Consider the following 20,327-nt stretch of genomic DNA (forward strand, 5'->3'; position numbering starts at 1 on the left):
TGGTAGAATGAGAATGGGAAAGACGGGAAAGTAAGACCTGGTGTTTCTTTTCTCTGTGTAGCTTGCTGCAAGGAACTTACATTGTTGATGTAATTTGTAACTTAAAGTGGAGAAAGTGTGTATATATATATTTAGGTTATGAATGAAATGCAGGGTATTATATGTTTATTATAAAATATATAAAAGTACACATAAGTGTACAGATACATGAATTTTTTAAAATTTTTAAATGAATCAGTTTCAGCACTCCATATAACCAGTCCCCACATCAAGATATTTTTTTCCAGAAACCCTCTCATTTTCTCTTTGCTAGTCATTGACTCACCACCATGCCCAGCAGCTACTATTGCCATTTCTAAGAGCCTAACATTAGTTTTTAAAATTTACGTAAATAGGATTGAGCAGTGTGTACACTTGAGTGTCTGAGGTATGTCCAATGGTGTGTGTGAAGTTCATCTATATTTTTGTCTGTTGTAGACATTTCACTGTTTCAGTCAGTCCAGAACCACTGGAGAAGGCATGGAGGCAATCCCAAATCACTGCCAAACTCTCATCTTCCATAAATATTTTAGTTGAGTTATTAGAGGGAATAAGTAAAGAAATAAGAATTGTTGAATTCTTGAAAGGGTTTATTATTGCTACGTAGTAATGTAGTTAAGCTGCATGTTGTTATTATCATGAAAAAGTCCCCGAGACTCATATAATTGTAGTTCCTAGAAAGGGATATTTCTTTTTCTGCATTTATTGCATTGTTTGGGTAAAAAGTTATATTTAGTCCATAAGAATTTCTTTTGCTGAATTCTCACAACTTTAACTCAAGATAACTTTTTAACAGACCAAGAGTTGAAGTTCTCAAAGAACAGTAATACTAAAGTTTTAAAATTGTGACTGAGTTGAATCATTCCATTCTTAGATGTGCAAGGAAATTTTTAAATTTCCTGGAAGAAATGTCTGTCTTAATATATGCACATACATTTGTATATACACATACATACACATGTACAACATATCCTTTGGTACAAAATGTCTTAAATCCCAGTGATTCCTGATTCATTTTTCATTATAATATTGACAGAAAATAGCCTTTATTTGTGTTCTAGTTATGCAAAAGCTTTGCTTAGCTAATAAGACCTTTTAATAAAATCATTTCACTTTCTGAATCACACTTGTCATTTAGTACAATTGTGGTTATTGTAGCATTTAAACCCATTTCTAATTTCAGGTCCAGGAACGTTGAGAATTGGGGCCGGAGTGAATGGCAACGACAGATTTACAGGCCTGATGCAGGATGTGAGGTCCTATGAGCGGAAATTGACCCTTGAAGAAATTTATGAACTTCACGCCATGCCAGCCAAGAGTGATTTGCATCCTGTTTCTGGATATCTGGAATTCAGAGAGGGAGAAACTAACAAATCATTCATTATTTCTGCAAGAGATGACAATGAAGAGGAAGGAGAAGAATTATTCATTCTTAAGCTAGTTTCTGTATATGGAGGAGCTCGCCTTTCCGAAGAGAACACTACAGCAAGATTGGTAATACAAAAAAGTGACAATGCCAATGGCTTGTTTGGTTTCACAGGAGCCTGTATACCCGAGGTAAGTAGTGAGCTTGGTGAATTTCAGAGTGAAAAAGTTCATCACGTGGATTTGTTTGGGAGTGGACTCTCTTTCATTTGGTAAGATGGCTTGAGTGTTGACACTAGACCCAGAAGTATGCTATAGACAGTGCTGAAAATGTAAATTATAAGGTCTTTGCTCTTGTAAGTTCACAGTTTGAATCAGAAAATTAATGAGGAGAGAGAAGTAATAATAAGGTAGCAAGTGCAGCTTTAGCAATTATCCTTAGAGTTAATGCCTTTCACAGAATGTATAATTGTACTCCACATGGAATTTACTTTCTGGTTACCAGGTAAGTAAATGAAATAATATATATTGAAAGCATCTGTGAATAATTGAAATTTTATTAAAGTATATATTTTAATATTTTTCCCCCCACATGCGAAATATTCTTAGGTAGTTACAACGTTCTTCCATGCTGGGTGTAAATGCCTTTCTTATCACCCTCTTGGCCAGCTTAATTCATTAGGCAGTTTTACCATCCTTATCAGCCCTTTCCAAGCATTCAGAGATTCGTAATCATCTTGGTTTCCTGCTCAGTAACGTGAGATCGCGTGAAACTGCTTCACAGGTGTTGTGTGTGACAGCAACAGCTCAGTGTCCGTGAAAGAATGCCAGCGAACAAGAGAGGCGTTCCCTTTGCAAGTTTTTCTTGTAGGTTTACAGGGGTACATACATAAATTGAAGCAATTAACAAAAATTTGAAGGGTAGAACTTGAAAAAATATCTAGGTCACAGGCCTCATCTGTAGCTCAGATTGGGGTTACTGGCTCCCTGGAGTGTCTTATTGCCCCTCTTACTCTTTGGTGACAGTCGTAAGAGATCTTCAATACGTGCTCTTTTTTACACCAGCAATAGAATATCCTAGACGGGGAGGACAAATGTCCTCCTATGATTTAAAAGAGAAATGTATTTATCTTTAATGATAGTACTTTTAGATGCTTAGTCATCAAAGAACTTTACATGTTAAGTTTTTTGTTCAACTTTCTGACAATTCCTAATGTACTGCAACAAATATTACTCTCTTCATTTAGTAGAGTTAGAAATGGCTGGTTAGAGACCTTAGAAAATAACTAACCCTAGTTGAATTAAATGAGATAGGATCAAATAACAGATTCAAAGCCTGGCAGTTACTAGCATTTTAATAAATATTAATTTTTCTCCTCCTTTTTTTGCTCCTAAGAGGCAATGGGAAGAACTGGAATTTGAACTTATGTCTTGTGAATTCTAACCTTCTGTCTTTCCCCCTTGTATCTTCAATATCATCTTTATTTTTAAAAAGACAAAGGGACTTCCATCAGGTTGTGAGGACCATTCTGGCACCATGTAAGATTAGTTTACCTTCATATCTCTTCAGGACCTGGCACCTGCCTCTGACTTCTCGTGTTAATCTCCTCTTCGGTCAACATGTTTCGGTCAGACTTGCCTTCTTTTAGTTCCAGTCTCAGGGTCTCAGCACTTTCTAGCCTTTCTGTCTGGAACATTCTAATTCCAGATCCGCAGAATTAATCATTCGAGTCTCAGCTCCAAAGACATCTCAGTGAAGACTTTTTGATTTAAAGTAATCCTCCCACTTCTCCCAGCTGGTCAGTCTCCATCCCTTCACCTAATTTTACTTGTTTCATAGCACTGATCACACTTTTCAATTCCTTATATTATTTATAAGCCTACTTATACACTGGCTTTCCCTTTTTCCCACAAAGGGGAAAGAGCTCTGAGTGTGACAAGGTTCATTACTATATCTCTGAGACCCAGGTTTGATCCCTGGGTCAGGAAGATCCCCTGGAGAAGGAAATGGCAACCCTCTCCAGTATTCTTGCCTGGAAAATCCCATGGACGGAGGAGCCTGGTAGGCTACAGTCCATGGGGTCACAAAGAGTCGGACGTGACCGAGTGACTTCACTTCTTCTAGCTTTCTGGGCCATTAAACTCAATACTGTTTTCAGTGTTGGCTTGTCTCACAGTTTCCCCTGATAGATTGTCTTGGTGTTGTTTTAGTTGCACCTAGATACGTACCTTTGTTCCAAGATATTTCAGAATTTGAACAGGGTCAGTCAAGAGGAGCCTGGTGGGCTGCAGTCCATTGGGTCACTAAGGGTCGGACACGACTGAGCGACTTCACTTTCACTTTTCACTTTCATGCATTGGAGAAGGAAATGGCAACCCACTCCAGTGTTCTTGCCTGGAGAATCCCAGGGACAGGGGAGCCTAGTGGGCTGCTGTCTATGGGGTCGCACAGAATCAGACATGACTGAAGCGACTTAGCAGCAGCAGCAGCAGTCAGGCTTTGATTGCAGAATAGAACTTCCTTACATGAGCCACAGCACCTGTAGTTGTAAAATCTCTGGAAAGAAAAGGAAAACATGACTGATTATCCTGTAAGTCCACATGAGAGAAAAATAGCATATACATCTGTGTTGGGAAAAAGTTTAGATGGTTAATACAGGAAAAGTGTTGTGTCTTAAATAGCAGATTCTGCAATTTGATCGTCAGGAAGATTACAGAATTTTCATGCCTGAAAATGTTAAGAAGTATAGAACTCATACTTTCATCTTGGAGGGATTTGAAGACAGGGTGATGTGAAATATTTTTGTTGTGATGACTGTCATCAGTATTTATTGATTGCTTACTGAAATTGGTCTCAGAGTGTAGTCCAAGTCCAAGGACCGTTATGGGTTCTTGACTTCTTTTAGGAGTTCCACAAAGATCAAATCTAATTTTATAAAAAACTACGATGTCTTTTTCATTTTATTGACAATTGACCTTTGCACTGCAAAAGCAGTGGTTGCCAAAACTGCTAGTTGCCAGTGCCTTTGTATGAATCCAGGCAGCAGAACCTGACTGTACTAGTTGTCATTTCTGTTTATTACCACACACCTGTAGTTCAAGAGGTGAAAATCTCACTTGAGTATACTTGATGAAGGAGTACAAAACATTCATTTGATAAAATTTCAACCCTTAAATACTCACCTTTTTAACACTGTGTATCATAGGTGGTGCTAGTGGTAAAGAACCCGCCAGTCAATGCTGGAGACATAAGAGATGCGGGTTTGATCCCTGGGTGGGGAAGATCCCCTGGAGGAGGGCACAGCACCCACTCCAGAATTCTTGCCTGGAGAATCCTGTGGACAGAGGAGCCTCGTGGGCTACTGTCCATAGGGTCGCAAAGAGTCGGGCATGACTGAAGTGACTTAGCACATGCACGAATCACAAAATGAGAAGCACAGATAAAGCGCTTCTCTGCGTTAACAAAACATGGTAATTGTGGAAGGTGTGTGGATAGAGTCATCAGCTGAACTAGCTGCCCTTTTTGCGGAACAGCATTTTTCCTTGAAAAAGTGACCAGTAAAGTTTGGTTATTCAGATTTGGGCGCCTGGCAGACATTTATGGAGACAAATGAAGTGAGCCAGTGACTACCAGGAAAGCAACTGATAGTATTTATTACCAGTGGTAAAAACTTGAGCTTTCAAACAAAAATTAAGAGTTGTTGAAACATCTTACAAACTAAAGTGAGCTTGACTGTTTTCCAATACTTAAAGACTTTTTGGTTAAGATTGAAAGTGATATTAGCTTATTTTGATAGTGATTAGCTTTTATTGATAGTGATTTGCTTATTTTGTGTAGTGAAATGCATCAATATTTGGAAGATCTGTGTAACTAGGTGAACCAATATTTTCCAGATAGTCAATGTGTATTGCTACAAATATAATGACAGAGTTTAAATTTTATGGTTACTTGCTTCATTTTCAAATGTAAAAACCATTTTCATTTCTGTAGATTCTTCTCCATTGTGTTGTTGCAGTGACATTGAAAAGTTTACTTTTTCCTATCCCTTCAAAAATGCTGAAGTCAATAGAGATCCTTAAAGACTTCTGTCTGAGTTATGTTACGCTTTTAAATTTTTCATAGATTCACATGACATAAAGTAATATTAAGGTTAAAGTAAAAACATAATCAGATCTGAAACAGGTAGTGAAAGTATGTAGAATATGACGTAGTCTGCTAGTTGGCATCTTGAAAGAGATGACATTACTTTATGATATGTTTCCTCCTAACCAGGTACAGTGTGTTCTGGCAAATAGCAGATACTTAATAAATTTAATTGAAAGAATGAACAAACTTGTACGTAGTTTAGTGCCCTGGTGGGGTATGCCAAGTAGTTCTTTTTATTCCAAGAGATCCCTATACTGAACAGGTGACTGATTTTTGTTTGACTGTTGCCTAGTAACCATGTTCTCATGTTCCCTTCCTGTATTTTGCTATTCTTTGTACTTTTCAGTGTTATTTTCTCTCCACCTTCTTTTCCCACTATTTTTGTATGTCCTGAAAGCTTATATGCTCCATAATGATAAAGTTTCCTTTCCTAATGATTCATAGAAATTGCAGGTCTTATTGGTTTACTTTTACAGCCAATATTTGGATTATGTTTTATATTTTTGGTTTGTTTGTCTTTAAGCATTTATTTTTTTAAAGACTCATTTATTGATTTATTTTTGGCTGCACTGGGTTGTCGTGGCTTTGCTCTGGCTTTCTCCAGTTGTAGAGCAGGGGCTACTCTTTGTTGCAGAGCACAGAATCTAGGCACATGTGAGGGCTTAGCTGCCCCATGGCATGTAGGATCCTCCCTGATCAGGGATCAAACCTGTGTCCCCTGCATTGGCAGGCAGATTCTTAATTGCTAGACCACCAAGGAAGGCCCCGGGTTATGTTTTATATATTTAAACTTGTGGCTTAAGAATAAAGTTAGAGATAATTTTGAGAGGATCTTTGTAAAAAGAGAATATTATTTGACTTGGACTGTGTTCGCTTTTGCGTGCCTGCCATCTGTTATGTGAATAGATTCCTTTAGATAAAAGTGATGCTGATATAATCTGATGTCACACATCATCACCCAAGCATGAAACAAACTAAAAAATTAATTGAATGTGTAATTGTTTAGCTTTACTCTTCTGTTTCAGTAGAGAAATCCAATTCATGGCTTACAGTGTATTATTTTTTCTAAAAAATGTATTTCTAAAACTCTGCTCACTGTTAACCTTTATAATTACTTTTCTGATGATCTGAAGATACGACGAATTCCTGACTCAGTAGAGGAAACAGTAGTGGCTGCTATTGCTTCTTGTGAAAAACTGAGTGATGGTGGTTCTGACGTTTATTGCTTGATGTTATGCCCTTTCATATACTATCCTGAACATTTGCTTGTTTTATGATTCTAAAGTCAATTAGATGAATATTTTAATAGTAGAGAAAAATCTTTTAATTACTTATTCTCTGTGTCTTAATCCCCTTCTGGTATTACTGATTTCATCATCTCGTCTGCTACTTCCCAAAGTGCTGTGCATTGTGCATGGATGGTCTTGGATGGAAATATCTCATGCATTTTCCTCGACACCCGTCCTGAATCAAGACCCCATTTCTGAGTCAGAATCTCTGGCATGGGATGGGAGGGGAGGTAAAAAGCTGAATTTAAAAAGTCTTTTAAAGTGGAAAATACACATACAAAAAATATGATATGGCACTCCAGTTACCTCTCACCTAGTTTTAACATTTATCAGCCTTTTGTCAGTCTTGTCTTTTTCTAAGCTGGCAGAATTAATTTTAAAAGCAAATGTCAGGCATTATGTCATTTCTCTGTAAATTTATAAGTTTGTAAGGTAGATTTTTTACCAAACATCCCATGTGATTTTTTTTATGGGTGCTTGACACTTGAAACTTCTTCCTTAATTAAAACTTTAAAATTTGCTTTATTGTATAAATTATTAAGTTATTAAAATTTCTATGAAATTTTGATATATAGCATACATCTGCACACACTGTATTGAATATGGATAGTCTTTTTTGCCTTTCTTTTTAAAACTGAAAATAATAGGTGATAGATTTTAATGAAATAGACAACTTTTCCCCATGTGATTCTTGCAGACGAAAAGCTTAGTGCTGTATTCTGCCTGGCTATTTGTCATTGATTTGGTAAAAAGCTATAAGGAAACATCATACTCCCCAGTGTATCTTTGGATCTATTTAATCTATGTCTTGGACTTTGCTGGTGGCTCAAATGGTAAAGGATCTGTCTGCAATGTGAGAGACCTGGGTTGGGAAGATCCCCTGGAGGAGGGCATGGCAACCCACTCCAGTATTCTTATCTGGAGAATCCCCATGGACAGAGGAGCCTGCTGGGGTACAATCCATGGGGCTGCATGTAAGGAGAAGAAATGTAAGGGTTTTTTTCTTAGCATTTAACTGTATTATTGGGGACCATGTAAAGCACTTGTTTAACTTCCACCAAAACCCAGGAGACTTTGTGATCTGCATTCTAAGAAGAGATCACTGAGACTGAGGACGCTTGGTAAATGACAGAGTGAAACAGTCAACCAGGACTGAGTGACTGCAAAGTCGTGCTCTTTCCAGCACACACGTGTTTGTGTACCATTTGGCTCTGAGGAGCATGCTGATGTTGCTGTCTAAATTAGGTACTGTGTTAAACACCTGTGTCTGTCTGTCGTTTCTTCCCTCCAGCCTCTGAGGCTTGGAGAGCCCCACGTTCTGAATACTTTGTTTTCATGTAACATGATTGATGGGTTCCTAAAAATCACCACACTATGGCAAATCACATAATGAAAAACACAGAACTTAGGGGAAAGATGGGTTAGGAGAACACGACCCCCCAAATTGGTCAGTAGTAGAGAAATTGAAATGTAGGGACCTAGTAAAGAATAAGTTTACATAATTTTTTAAGTCTTAAATATGCTTATGAAATATGGCATGTATACCTTACAAAAAAAGTTTGTTTGTAAAAGTGGGGAAAGTGCAGTTAAGTGATGGAAGGAGGGTTATTTGAAGTCAGAGGGAAAGGTGTCACATTAGATGCAGTAAGTGGCTGCTAACACACATGCTGAGCGGAGGCAGCAGGTAGGTGTGCGTGCCCATGTAGCTTGTCTCCGGTGGTGCAGTTTTCTGTGTTTGCTATGTTTCTAACGGATGAAGTTTTACATAAATAAATGTGGACTCCATGTTATGTTTAGAATGCTTCCTGATACGTCACTTGTATTGGGACACTCGTTTCAAAACCAGGGTTACTGCAGAGCTGATTGTACTTGGTCCTGTTCTATCTAGGTTTACTTCTCTATTGTCTCATCCAGTCTTTACACACCATTTATGTCATGACATTAAAATATACCATTTGTATATGGCCTTGAAATACCACTTTTTAAACTGAACTGTAGTTGATTGATAATACTGTGTTAGTTTCAGACGTACGGCAAAGAGATTCAATTACAATGAATCAGATTCTTTTCCACTATGGGTTCTTAAAAGATATTGAATATAGTTTCCTGTTCATTTGTTCAGTCGTGTCCAACTCTTTGTGACCTCAAGAACCACAGCATGCCAGGCCTCCCTGTCCATCACCAACTCCCAGAGTTTACCCGAACTCATGTCCATTGAGTTGGTAATATGATCCTATCATCTCATCCTCTGTCGTCCCCTTCTCGTCCTGCCTTCAATCTTTCCCAGCATCAGGGTCTTTTCCAGTGAGTCAGCTCTTCGCATCAGGTGGCCAAAGTATTGGCGTTTCAGCTTCAACATCAGTACTTCCAATGAACACCCAGGACTGATCTCCTTTAGGGTGCACTGGTTGGATTGCCTTGAAGTCCAAGGGACTCTCAAGAGTCTTCTCCAACACCACAGTTCAAAAGCATCAATTCTTCAGTGCTCAGCTTTCTTTATAGTCCAACTCTCACATCCATATGTGACTACTGGAAAAACCATAGCCTTGACTAGACGGACCTTTGTTGACAAAGTAATGTGTCTCTGCTTTTTAATATGCTGTCTAGGTTGGTCATAACTTTCCTTCCAAGGAGTAAGTGTCTTTTAATTTCATGGCTGCAATCACCATCTGCAGTGATTTTGGAGCCCCCAAAAATAAAGTCTGACACTGTTTCCACTGTTTCCCCATCTATTTCCCATGAAGTGGTGGGACCGGATGCCATGATCTTCGTTTTCTGAATGTTGAGCTTTAAGCCAACTTTTTCACTCTCCTCTTTCCCTTTCATCAAGAGGCTCTTTAGTTCTTCTTCACTTTCTGCCATAAGGGTGGTGTCATCTGCATATCTGAGGTTATTGATATTTCTCCCGGCAATCTTGATTCCAGCTTGTGCTTCTTCCAGCCTAGCGTTTCTCATGATGTATTCTGCATATAAGTTAAATAAGCAGGGTGACAATATACAGCCTTGACGTACTCCTTTTCCTATTTGGAACCAGTCTGTTGTTCCATGCCCAGTTCTAACTGTTGCTTCCTGACTTGCATACAAATTTCTCAAGAGGCAGGTCAGGTGGTCTGGTATTCCCATCTCTTTCAGAATTTTCCACAGTTTATTGTGATCCACACAGTCAAAGGCTTTGGCATAGTCAATAAAGCAGAAATAGATGTTTTTTCTGGAACTCTCTTGCCTTTTCGATGATCCAGCAGATGTTGGCAATTTGATCTCTGGTTCCTCTTCCTTTTCTAAAACCAGCTTGAGCATCTGGAAGTTCACGGTTCACATACAGTGAAGCCTGGCTTGGAGACTTTTGAGCATTACTTTACTAGCGTGTGAGATGAGTGCAATTGTGTGGTAGTTTGAGCATTCTTTGGCATTGACTTGCTTTGGAATTGGAATGAAAACTGACCTTTTCCAGGCCTGTGGCCACTACTGAGTTTTCCAAATTTGCTGCATATTGAGGTGCAGCGCTTTCACAGCATCATCTTTCAGGATTTGAAATAGCTCAAGTGGAATCCCATCGCCTCCACTAGCTTTGTTCATAGTGATGCTTCCTAAGGCCCACTTGACTTCACATTCCAGGATGTCTGGCTCTAGGTGAGTGATCACAGCATCGTGATCATCTGGATTGTGAAGCTCTTTTTCGTACAGTTCTTCTGTGTATTCTTGCCACCTCTTCTTAATATCTTCTGCTTCTGTTAGGTCCATACCCTTTCTGTCCTTTATTGAGCCCATCTTTGCATGAAGTAGTTTCCTGCGCTATACAGTAAATCCTTGTTGTTTATTTTATATATGGTGTATGTATCTGTTTTCCCATACTCCTAATTTATTCTTACACCCTTTCCCCTTGGGTAACCATAAGTGTTCTGTGTCTGTGAGTCTGTTTCTGGCTTGTTTTTCTTCCCAGCTCCACACAGCTTGTGGAATCTTAGTTCCTTGACCAGGGATTGAATCTGGGTCCGTGGTAGTAAAAGCCTGATTCTTAACCACTGGACCACCAAGGAGTTCCCTGTTTCTATTTTATAAATAAGTTTATTTGTTTTATTTTTTAGATTCCACATATGAGTGGTAACAGACGATATTTATCTTTCTCTGACCTGCTTCACTTCGTATGATAATCTCTAGGTCTATCCATGTCGCAAATGGCAGTATTTCATTCTTTTTTATGGCTAATATTCCATTGTCTGTGTATGTACAACATCACCTGAAGCAGTGGGCCTGGTGTAACAGTGGAATGTCCTGTTGAAAACTCAGCCAAAGTACCAGCTCAGGGACAACATCTTGAAGGGTTGCGTGCTGTCCTCCAGGATCGAGTATGTGTACCCAGTGGCTGATAATTATTTCTGTGTCTCCAGAGATTAGACACATAAGCATAGGAAGCAAGAGGTAGTAGTAGGACTGAATCTCCATCACCTCCTGCTCCCATGTTTTAGGCTCCACTGGATTAGAAGTTCTGGTTGCACCTGGAGATAGAATATGTCCATCAGGAAACAGATTACAGGCCGTTTCTGAACAACTATATGGTCATTTTGGACTTCTTCTGCTAGTGGATGAACAGGCAAATCTTGTCTCCCATGAGGCAGTAGGGCTGTTGATGCTCAGTGAAACTCATCGGGTTTACTGGAACAACAACTGGTGTTTCCATGCTCCTTGATAACTGACTGTTGCCTGTTAGCAGACAAATTTCAAGTCTGTTTTCTTCAGCTCTGATGTTAGCACCAAAATAGCTGTATTTAATGTTGATCAGAGGTGCTTAAGATTGATATGAAAAATTTTAAAATGACATTATATATTAAGATTTATAGTTTGAGCTTTGTTCAGTTTTAGTTCTTTTTTTAATGAGTTATGTATTTGATAGTATAAAAATAGAATTGGGAGAACAAGAATATGAAGATAAGATATTCCAATATCCTACTCCACGTAATTGCTAAACATTATCTTAAAAGTGAAGTGAAGTGGATTTGCTCAGTCATGTCCGACTCTTTGCGACCCCATGGACTGTAGCCTACCAGGCTCCTCCGTCCCTGGGATTCTCCAGGCAGGAATACTGGCGTGGGTTGCCATTTCCTTCCCCAGGAGATCTTCCCAACCCAGGGATCGAACCTGGGTCTCCCGTATTGCAGGCAGACGCTTTACCATCTGAGCCACCATGGAAGTAAAAAAATGCACACACGTGTATGTAAACACACATATATGTATTTATGTCAGAAATAGCAAAAATATATTAATCATGGTATCAGTGCCCTCCTGTACCTGACTGTTGTCTCTCCACCAGGAATTTGTCAAGGTTCTCACTGGATACTTTGTATCACCTCCAAATGATTTCACCAAATACTCTTGATTATTTCTTATGTTTATGCCTAAAAAGTTCTCCCTGATGTCATGTTCCACTCTCTACCCATAACTTCAGTGCTGAACTCATCATAAAATCATGAGTTTGTTTTCCTCTTTAGACTTACCTACAAAAAGGATTGTGCTTTAAAAAAAAAACAAAAAAAACTAGCACAGTGCCAGACCTGAGAGGTTTCAATGAATGAATTACGTGGTATAGCTAATTATTGCTGTTTTGCGTTTATTTATCCTTTTAAAGGAATGAACCGAGAAACCAATGATTGTAAATACTTTTTAGCAATCAGAGATATATCTGGAAGAATATAGAGGCCTCCTTACAGATGTAGAAAGTTATAGAACAAAGTTTATGGTGAAAGAATTTCATGAACGCATTTGTAATTTTATCACTGATTTGAATCGGTGTATACTTACAAAGAGTTTATGTTCAATTTCAGATTGCAGAGGAGGGATCCACCATTTCATGTGTAGTGGAGCGGACCAGAGGAGCCCTGGATTATGTGCATGTTTTTTACACTATCTCACAGATCGAATCTGATGGTGTTAATTACCTTGTTGATGATTTTGCTAATGCTAGCGGAAGTATCACGTTCCTTCCTTGGCAGAGATCAGAGGTAAACCCTACCTTCTTTCTTTCTTTGAAAACCTCTTGGGAAGCTTCTCCTTATCCATTTGTTGTGTAATTTATTTTTAGCGTCCTGCTTTTTAAGCAATTTAGAATATTTAGGTGATTAGGTATATCTCATGATCTAAAATATTTTGTATTTATTTCTGCAAAAGAAACATTAAGAATGTTGAATAATGTGTGTTATAGTTTTGTCACTGTTTAGTCGCCAAGTTGAGTCTGACTTGTGATTCCGTGGACTGTAGCCCACACACTCCTCTGTCCAAAGGATTTCGCAGGCAAGAATACTGGAGTGGGTTTCCTCCATTTCCTTCTCCAGGGGATCTTCCTGACCCAGGATCAAACCTGCCTCTCCTGCATTGGCACTCTTTACCACTGAGCCACCAGTTATAGTTTTACCTATTGTTTAATCTACACATAATAAAAATGGTATAGCATGAAGGTTTATCATTACATGTTTTTTGTTATTACCAATACAGTGAGAAACTGCAAAATTCTTAACACTTAAAAATTCAATACTATTAAGAATTCTGTCAGTCAGCCAAGAGGAATTCTTTTGACTGTAATCTCATTTTATTTTTAAATTTGGAAAAATAGGCAATTTTTCTTTGTTTTGAAAGTAAAAGATCACCAGTTTTACCAAAAACTTGCTGTGAACCAGAGTCTGATTTCTGAATATATACTTCAGAAATAAGTGACACTTCTTATAAGTGAAATCAAAGGGAGACCTTCTCCTGTATCAAAAATTTTCTCACATTCTTTTAGTCTTGTATGTTGGAATATTTGTATCAGCATAATTTTTCACTAGAAATATAGATAGCTTATAGGTCATCAGTGATAAATAGCATAAATATTTAAGACTTGTAATCTTTGAAGAAATTTTTAAGGGACTTAGGCGTTGACTGGATGAAAAAGATAAAATTAGGGCAAACTTGAAATATTCTTAAGTTTTAAAGAGTTAAAGCTCAAGAAGAATGGCCAAATATCTATACTTTGGGGAAAGAAGGAAAAATGTTAAAAGTTCCCCAAAAGCAGTCTGAGGAGAGAGCAATGATAAATATTTTTAAATGAGGACTATGAGGACACTAGTAAGTTTTCATGGGGCTGAAATAATTCAATTTAAAGGACTATTATTGGATTTTTTTTTCATTTCTCTCCTGGATTTGAAATACTCAAATCAAATAATAGCAGTATGTGGTGATTTTTTAATGTTCCTCCTTGGAAAACAGAGTTGATCCTTACATTATTCTACTGGAAAATTTACCAACTATGAAATAAAGGTGTAACTGGGAACCACTGTTTTATAAAGTGGGTTCACATGTATTTTGAAAGAGATAAGAGTTAATAAATAAGATTTTGGTTAGGTAAATAGTCATATATGCTGCTGTCAAGATTTATTTAAAGTAATTTCTTCAATCATTTTGAAAGTTCTTTGAAAAGTAAATTGACCTTTACAGCAGCAGTAATAGCACTGAGTAAAGGTGTCGGTTTTTAGCCCCATGCCTGCTGAATCTACAGCAGCCTCTCAGTATTACCATGCCAGAGACTGGATCCTGGGGTGTCTGCTGATGCTCTATGACTGTGCTTTCCAGCACAGACAGCAGTAGTTTTGCTGTTGCTTTCTAGGTGTCTGAGGGAGTGTGTTTAATTAAATATACTTAAATTGCATCCAGAAATCTAGCTGCCAGAGAGTCTAAAAGTGTGTGTTTGTGTTTGCCGCAATGCAAGAACTTGAAATGTGTTTTTCAAGTGTTTTTAAATGGTCTATTAGTTATGAAATCAATTTAGTGAGTTATGATCAAGATTTAAAAAATAGAATAGAAAGTAGAGGGTATAGCATAATAAAGGGAAACACTGTTTTATATACTGAGTCACTGTATGAAATACATTTGTAGCTTGATATGGTCTTCCGTTTGGGAAACTCTTCATTTCACTAAAATGAGCAGTTACTTTGGTATCACTTTCAACACTTGAAAAACTATTAATTGCTTCATTGTTAATGGACAGCTTGATGTTTTGGTGTTGCTTTTCATAGTAACATTTTTCAGCTTGCTTTCTGGGGGATGAGATGCGTTAAATCTTAAGTCTACTTTTTGTTTTCTCTAGCTCAAGAACAATGACAATATTTGAGTAGAAGTGTCAATTTTATGCTTCTCCTCTGAGCACATTGGCCATTCCATATATTACTTTATTAATTAAAATTCTGATCAAAATGAACATCGAAACCAAATTCAGATTCTATCTTGGGCCTAGTGATAGAAAAACTACGTTAGAAAAAAGGCTCTCCAAATGATTTTAGGCCCAATGACTAGGGTTTGAATCTTGCATTTGGAGTTACAGTCTGTTTTCAGACGGTTGTCACCTTCCTTTCTCGAAGAAACCAGGAAATCATAGGTCATTCCTTCCTGTCCCTCACTCCCTTTGCTGAGTCTTTAAGATCTGGGTCTTTTGTCCCCAGAACAAATCTCAAGTCCGTCTCTTTTTCTCATCTCCTCTGTCCCTGCACTAGTTTAGAACCTCAGTATTTCTGGTCCGTCACCTCCTAGCTCAGCCCTTTGCACCCTTTCTGGCTCTGTCCGCTCTCTTTACGTTCTGCCTTGGTACTGATTCTAAATCGCAGTTCTCATTCTATCTGTCTCCTGCTTATGATTCTTCAGTTTTGCTTTACTCTCCATGGAATGAAGTTCATTTTTCTAATGATACCCTGATAGGTCCCTATAATCTTGACCTCTGTTTATCCATCCAGTCTTCCCTCCCACTCCAGCCTTAGTGTCTAATTGTAGTTCCCCAGATATCTTATTCTTTCATGCTCTTGTTTCTTTTACTTGCCCTTCCCCATAATTACTTAACAACTACAACCAATCCATTAAGACTTGCTTCAAACCTGTCTATTGTAAAACCTTTACTAGATAGAGGCTTCCCTGGTGGCTCAGGAAATGCAATGCAGGAGACACGGGGAGAGCTGATTGTTTTGTTCTTAGTTTATTTTGTATATAACTCTATGACATTTTTACATTGCATTTTAAATGTTTTTCCACAAGTCTCTCTCCTACAGAAAACTCTAAGTCTCAGAACTAGAAATTGCCCATTGTAGATGTCAACGTGCTTGTTCAGTTAATAGAAGAGAGAGGAATCATTTTTTCACTTTTAATTTTGACTTACCTTTTGCATAGCATGGCTGAATTATTGCTATTTCTTTTCCAAATGTGTTTTGGGCAATTTGTGTATGCCAGACTTCTAGGGTCTATTGTAAATCTATTTTCTAGCATGCTGCCTGTAGGTATGTCAGACTTTCCTTAGGCAGTAACTAGACATGTTGCCCTTTTCTACAATCCTACCACATCCTAACAGATAATGTGCAGTTCCTTGAGTAGTAATTCTATACCCTGAGGTTGGTAATACTGCTGTCTTTGGTACAAAGAATATATGATATGGGTATGTCACTATATCACATATGCTATGATACTAATATGTAACTAGGATATTTTTATACAGAAAATATTACTGTTCAGTACCCATTATTGATTAAAGAGTTAATTTCTCAGATCTTTCTCTCTCTCTCTGTGTGTGTTTTAATGTTTAAGTTTTTGTAGAAACCTCTCATGTGAGAAAGTAACGTCAGTTGGCTGCTTTATTTTCTTCTGGTTGAGTGGTAAATAATTTCTACTTGCATCATTGCTTAGTGCCTCTGGATTTTTGTATTTAAAGGTCCTGAATATTTATGTCCTTGATGATGATATTCCCGAGCTTAATGAGTATTTCCGTGTGACCTTGGTTTCTGCGATTCCTGGAGATGGGAAAATAGGTTCAACTCCCACCAGTGGTGCAAGCATAGACCCTGAAAAGGAAACAACAGATATCACCATCAAAGCGAGTGATCATCCATATGGTAACCAAGCCCTTGTGCAAGAATAGTCTTCCCTTCTCTGGGTATACTTGCTCTTGTTAAGAGTTTAAGGAACTTTTGCAAATGATTGAAGTAGACCTTCTTTGGGTCTCTCTAACCTTCTAAACTCTTGAACTTCTAAGCTGCCGTTTTGAGGGACGGTGTGTATGAAATACAAGAACCAATTTCTAAAGTTTAAAAATATATTTTATAAAGTATATGCAGGATTATTTTAAGTGAAAATCAAAATATTTTTATTCATGGCTATCGAAAGTTTTAGTTTTAAAAATTATCCTACTGTGATATGTTAACACCTGATTGAAGTACTTTGTAATTTGTGTTTTATTAGACTTCAAGAAGTAGAGTTATCACTGTCTGTTTGTATTAATTTCTTTTAGTTTTATGCTGAAAAGTGATCATTTTCTTAGTTGGGTAACAGATGTCTTATAATAAGTTGAGACTGTTTTCTGCACTGAGAAGTAGTATTTCTTTTGTAGGAAAGCATCCAATAAAAAATCTGTGTAGGAAACGTGGGAAGTTCTTCAACTCATTTTCATACTTAAATTTTCAAAAAAATGAATTGCAAGTCCTTTGGGGTGCCATTAATTTTGTTTTGCTATATGTTTAAGGATGAATTCTAGAGACAAATATGAATAAATGTGCGATAATATATATTATAAAACTCCATCACTGTTCTTTTTATTGACATTTCCTTTTAAAAAAGTTTTCTTTGGATAGAGACAAGGAAAATTGTCATTTTAGTTTTTAATATCCTGAAAGCTTCCTACCATATTCTGTGTCAAAAGCATGTTAATCAAATCGTCACTGAGGTCTTTTCTAAAGGAGAGCCCTCTGAATTTTCTCCTGGTGGTCAAAATAATTGTGTAAGATTGTTTCAAGTGCGTATGGAATTCTTCTACAGATAACTGGGGCAAATATGCCCTGCTTCTCTTTGTATCTGCCAGGCTTGCTACAGTTCTCCACTGGGCCGCCTCCGCAGCCTGAGGACACGATGACCCTGCCTGCCAGCGGTGTTCCCCACGTCACCGTGCGGGAGGAAGATGGAGAAGTTAGGTTGCTGGTCGTCCGTGCACAAGGGCTCCTGGGGAGGGTTATGGCAGAATACAGAACAGTGTCACTGACAGCATTCAGTCCTGAAGACTACCAGGTAAATCCCTTAATCCTTTTGAAGCAGTACATACGCTTGTAGAACAGACACAGTCCCCTTCGAGGATTGCAAGGGGCTTGGCACTGTACGTGCAACTTATTAAACAAGGAAAAGATCATTGATGGTTTGAGATTTATGTGAAGCCTTTAAATTTATGTGAATTTAAAGTATTTCTGTCCCCCAAGTCTGACACTTAAATAGCTATCCTATTGATTTCTCTTGTCCCTTTTATCTGTTGTAGTCTTCATTGTATTATTTAGTCTTCTAGGTTTTAATCATATGTATTTAAAAATTATGTTTTGTACACATTTAAAATCCCCTTGTCTGTGTCTGTCGAACACAGCCAAAATTGTAAAGAAATTATATGTCTATGTCATTTCAATTTTAATTTTTTTCTCCAAATGAAAACCTGGGTGGTACTGGCAAAAAAAAGAAAACCGGTTTGGAAACTGGGTTTAAACTGAGCTTCTAAATGTGTGCCCTTCACGGAGACTCAGTGTTTCCTGACCTCAGTTTCCTTCTTGGTAAGAGAGAGAAATTTTCTGTTGGGAAGGTCACCCTGAGGATTGATGGCAGTTTTAAGTGTCATGTACTGTATGTGGCATATGTATAGTAACCCTGAATAACGTTATGTAGTCTTATTATCACCACCTCTCATATTAAGTGAATGCTCATAATTTCTTCTTGGCTATACTTCTCAGGCAGTATTTTATATCCTTCAACATTTGTTTTCCCAAAGAGTCTTTTTCTTTAAATTTAATATTAATTATCTTGATTTTCCTTTTATTCCTAATACAAGCTGTACAAGGGTGTAGTATTCAGTAATTTGTGCATACTTTTCCTCCCAAATTCCAGAAAACTTGGCTAAGAGAATTCAATTAATTTCAGGTGTATTGCAGTTGGGAGAATTTTCTGATTTGTTTTATTGGGCAAGTTATATCTCTCTTGCCCTGACATTTATTTCATCTTTAGCTAGTTTGGTATGAAATACCTTCCATGGGGCGTCTCAGCTCAGCTTGGTACTGTCTTCTCTGCATTCTCTTAAAGAAATACTTTAGTCTTATACTGATGTTCTTTTAAAAGTTATTTTTTTAACTTTATTGAGGTATAGTTGACAAATAAAATTATATATATTTAAGATTTACAACGTGATATTTTGATATACATATACTGTGTGAAATAATTACCACAGTCAAGCTAATTCACATATCCATCACCTCACATAGATAATGTTTTCTTTCCCTTCCTTCCTTCCCTCCTTTCTCACTTTCTTTCAGAAAGTTTAAGATCTACCTTCTTAGCAGATTTCAGGTGCACAGTATAGTACTGCTCCAGAACTTATTCACCTTGCATTACTGAAACTTTGGAAGTATCCTTTGGTAGACATCTCCTTATTTTCCCCTTCCCCCAGTTCCTGGCAAGCACTATTCTAGGCTGATCTCTGCTTCTGTGAGTTTGACTATTTTAGATTACATGTATTAGTGAGATCATGAAGTATTTGTCTTTCTGTGTCTGGCTTATTTTACCTAGCATAATGTTCTCTAGGTTCATCTCTGTTGTTGTATATGGCGGAATTTACTTCTTTTTCTTGTCTGTGCCACTTGGCATGTGGGATCTTAGTTCCCCAACCAGAGAGGAACCCACGCCCCATTCCTGGAAGGTGGATTCTTAATCACTGGACCACCAGGGAGGACCCCTTCTTTTCTTAAGGCTGAATAATATTCTGTTCTTTCTGTCTGTCTGTTAGTGTATTTATCTATCTATATAATTTTCTTTTTTTATCTGCTGACAGACATTTAGGTTGTATATCTTGGCTGCTGTGAATAATGCTTCAGTGAACATGGAAATACAGCTGTCTCCTCAAAATAGTAAATTTATATCCTTTAGTGAATTTATATCCGGTGAATATATATCCTGGACATATATCCAGGAGTGTAATTGCTGGATCATATGACAGTTCTATTTTTAGTTTTTTGAGAAGCCTCCATACTGTTTTCCACTGTGGTTGTACCAATTTGCATTCCCACCATAGCGTATGAAGAGTCCCTTTTCTCCACATCCTGGACAACATGTGTTATTTGTGCTGTGTTTGATGTCAGCCATTCTGACGGGTGTGAGGTGATATCTCATTGTGGTTTTGATTTGCAGTTCCCTGATGATTGGCGATGTTGAGCATCTTTTCATGTGCTTGCCCATCTACAGTCCTCTTTAGAAAAAACATCTGTTCAGTTCTTTAGCCCATTTTTTAATTGAATTGATTTTTTTAATGTTGAGTTGTCTGAATTGTATATATATGTTGGATATGAATCCGTTACTTGTCATATTATTTGGAAAAAATTTCTCTTATTTGATAGATTGTATTTTCATTCTGTGGATAATTTTCTTTGCTGTGCAAAAGCTTGGAAGTTTACCTTGTTTACTTTTGC

At 37.6% G+C, this 20,327-nt stretch overlaps 1 protein-coding gene across 1 annotated transcript in view; it reads left to right on the forward strand.

Moving 5' to 3' along the window:
* ADGRV1 (adhesion G protein-coupled receptor V1) overlaps window positions 1-20,327 on the forward strand; it is a 542,954-nt gene that overhangs the window by 74,350 nt on the left and 448,277 nt on the right. The window contains exons 21-24 of the mRNA XM_061424381.1: window positions 1,223-1,596; window positions 12,660-12,836; window positions 16,556-16,736; window positions 17,699-17,901. Of these exons, the coding sequence (XP_061280365.1) occupies window positions 1,223-1,596; window positions 12,660-12,836; window positions 16,556-16,736; window positions 17,699-17,901 (935 nt within the window). The remainder of the gene's footprint in view (window positions 1-1,222; window positions 1,597-12,659; window positions 12,837-16,555; window positions 16,737-17,698; window positions 17,902-20,327) is intronic.

This window comes from Bos javanicus, chromosome 7 (assembly GCF_032452875.1).
Source record: "Bos javanicus breed banteng chromosome 7, ARS-OSU_banteng_1.0, whole genome shotgun sequence".
NCBI classification, from domain to species: Eukaryota; Metazoa; Chordata; class Mammalia; order Artiodactyla; family Bovidae; genus Bos; species Bos javanicus.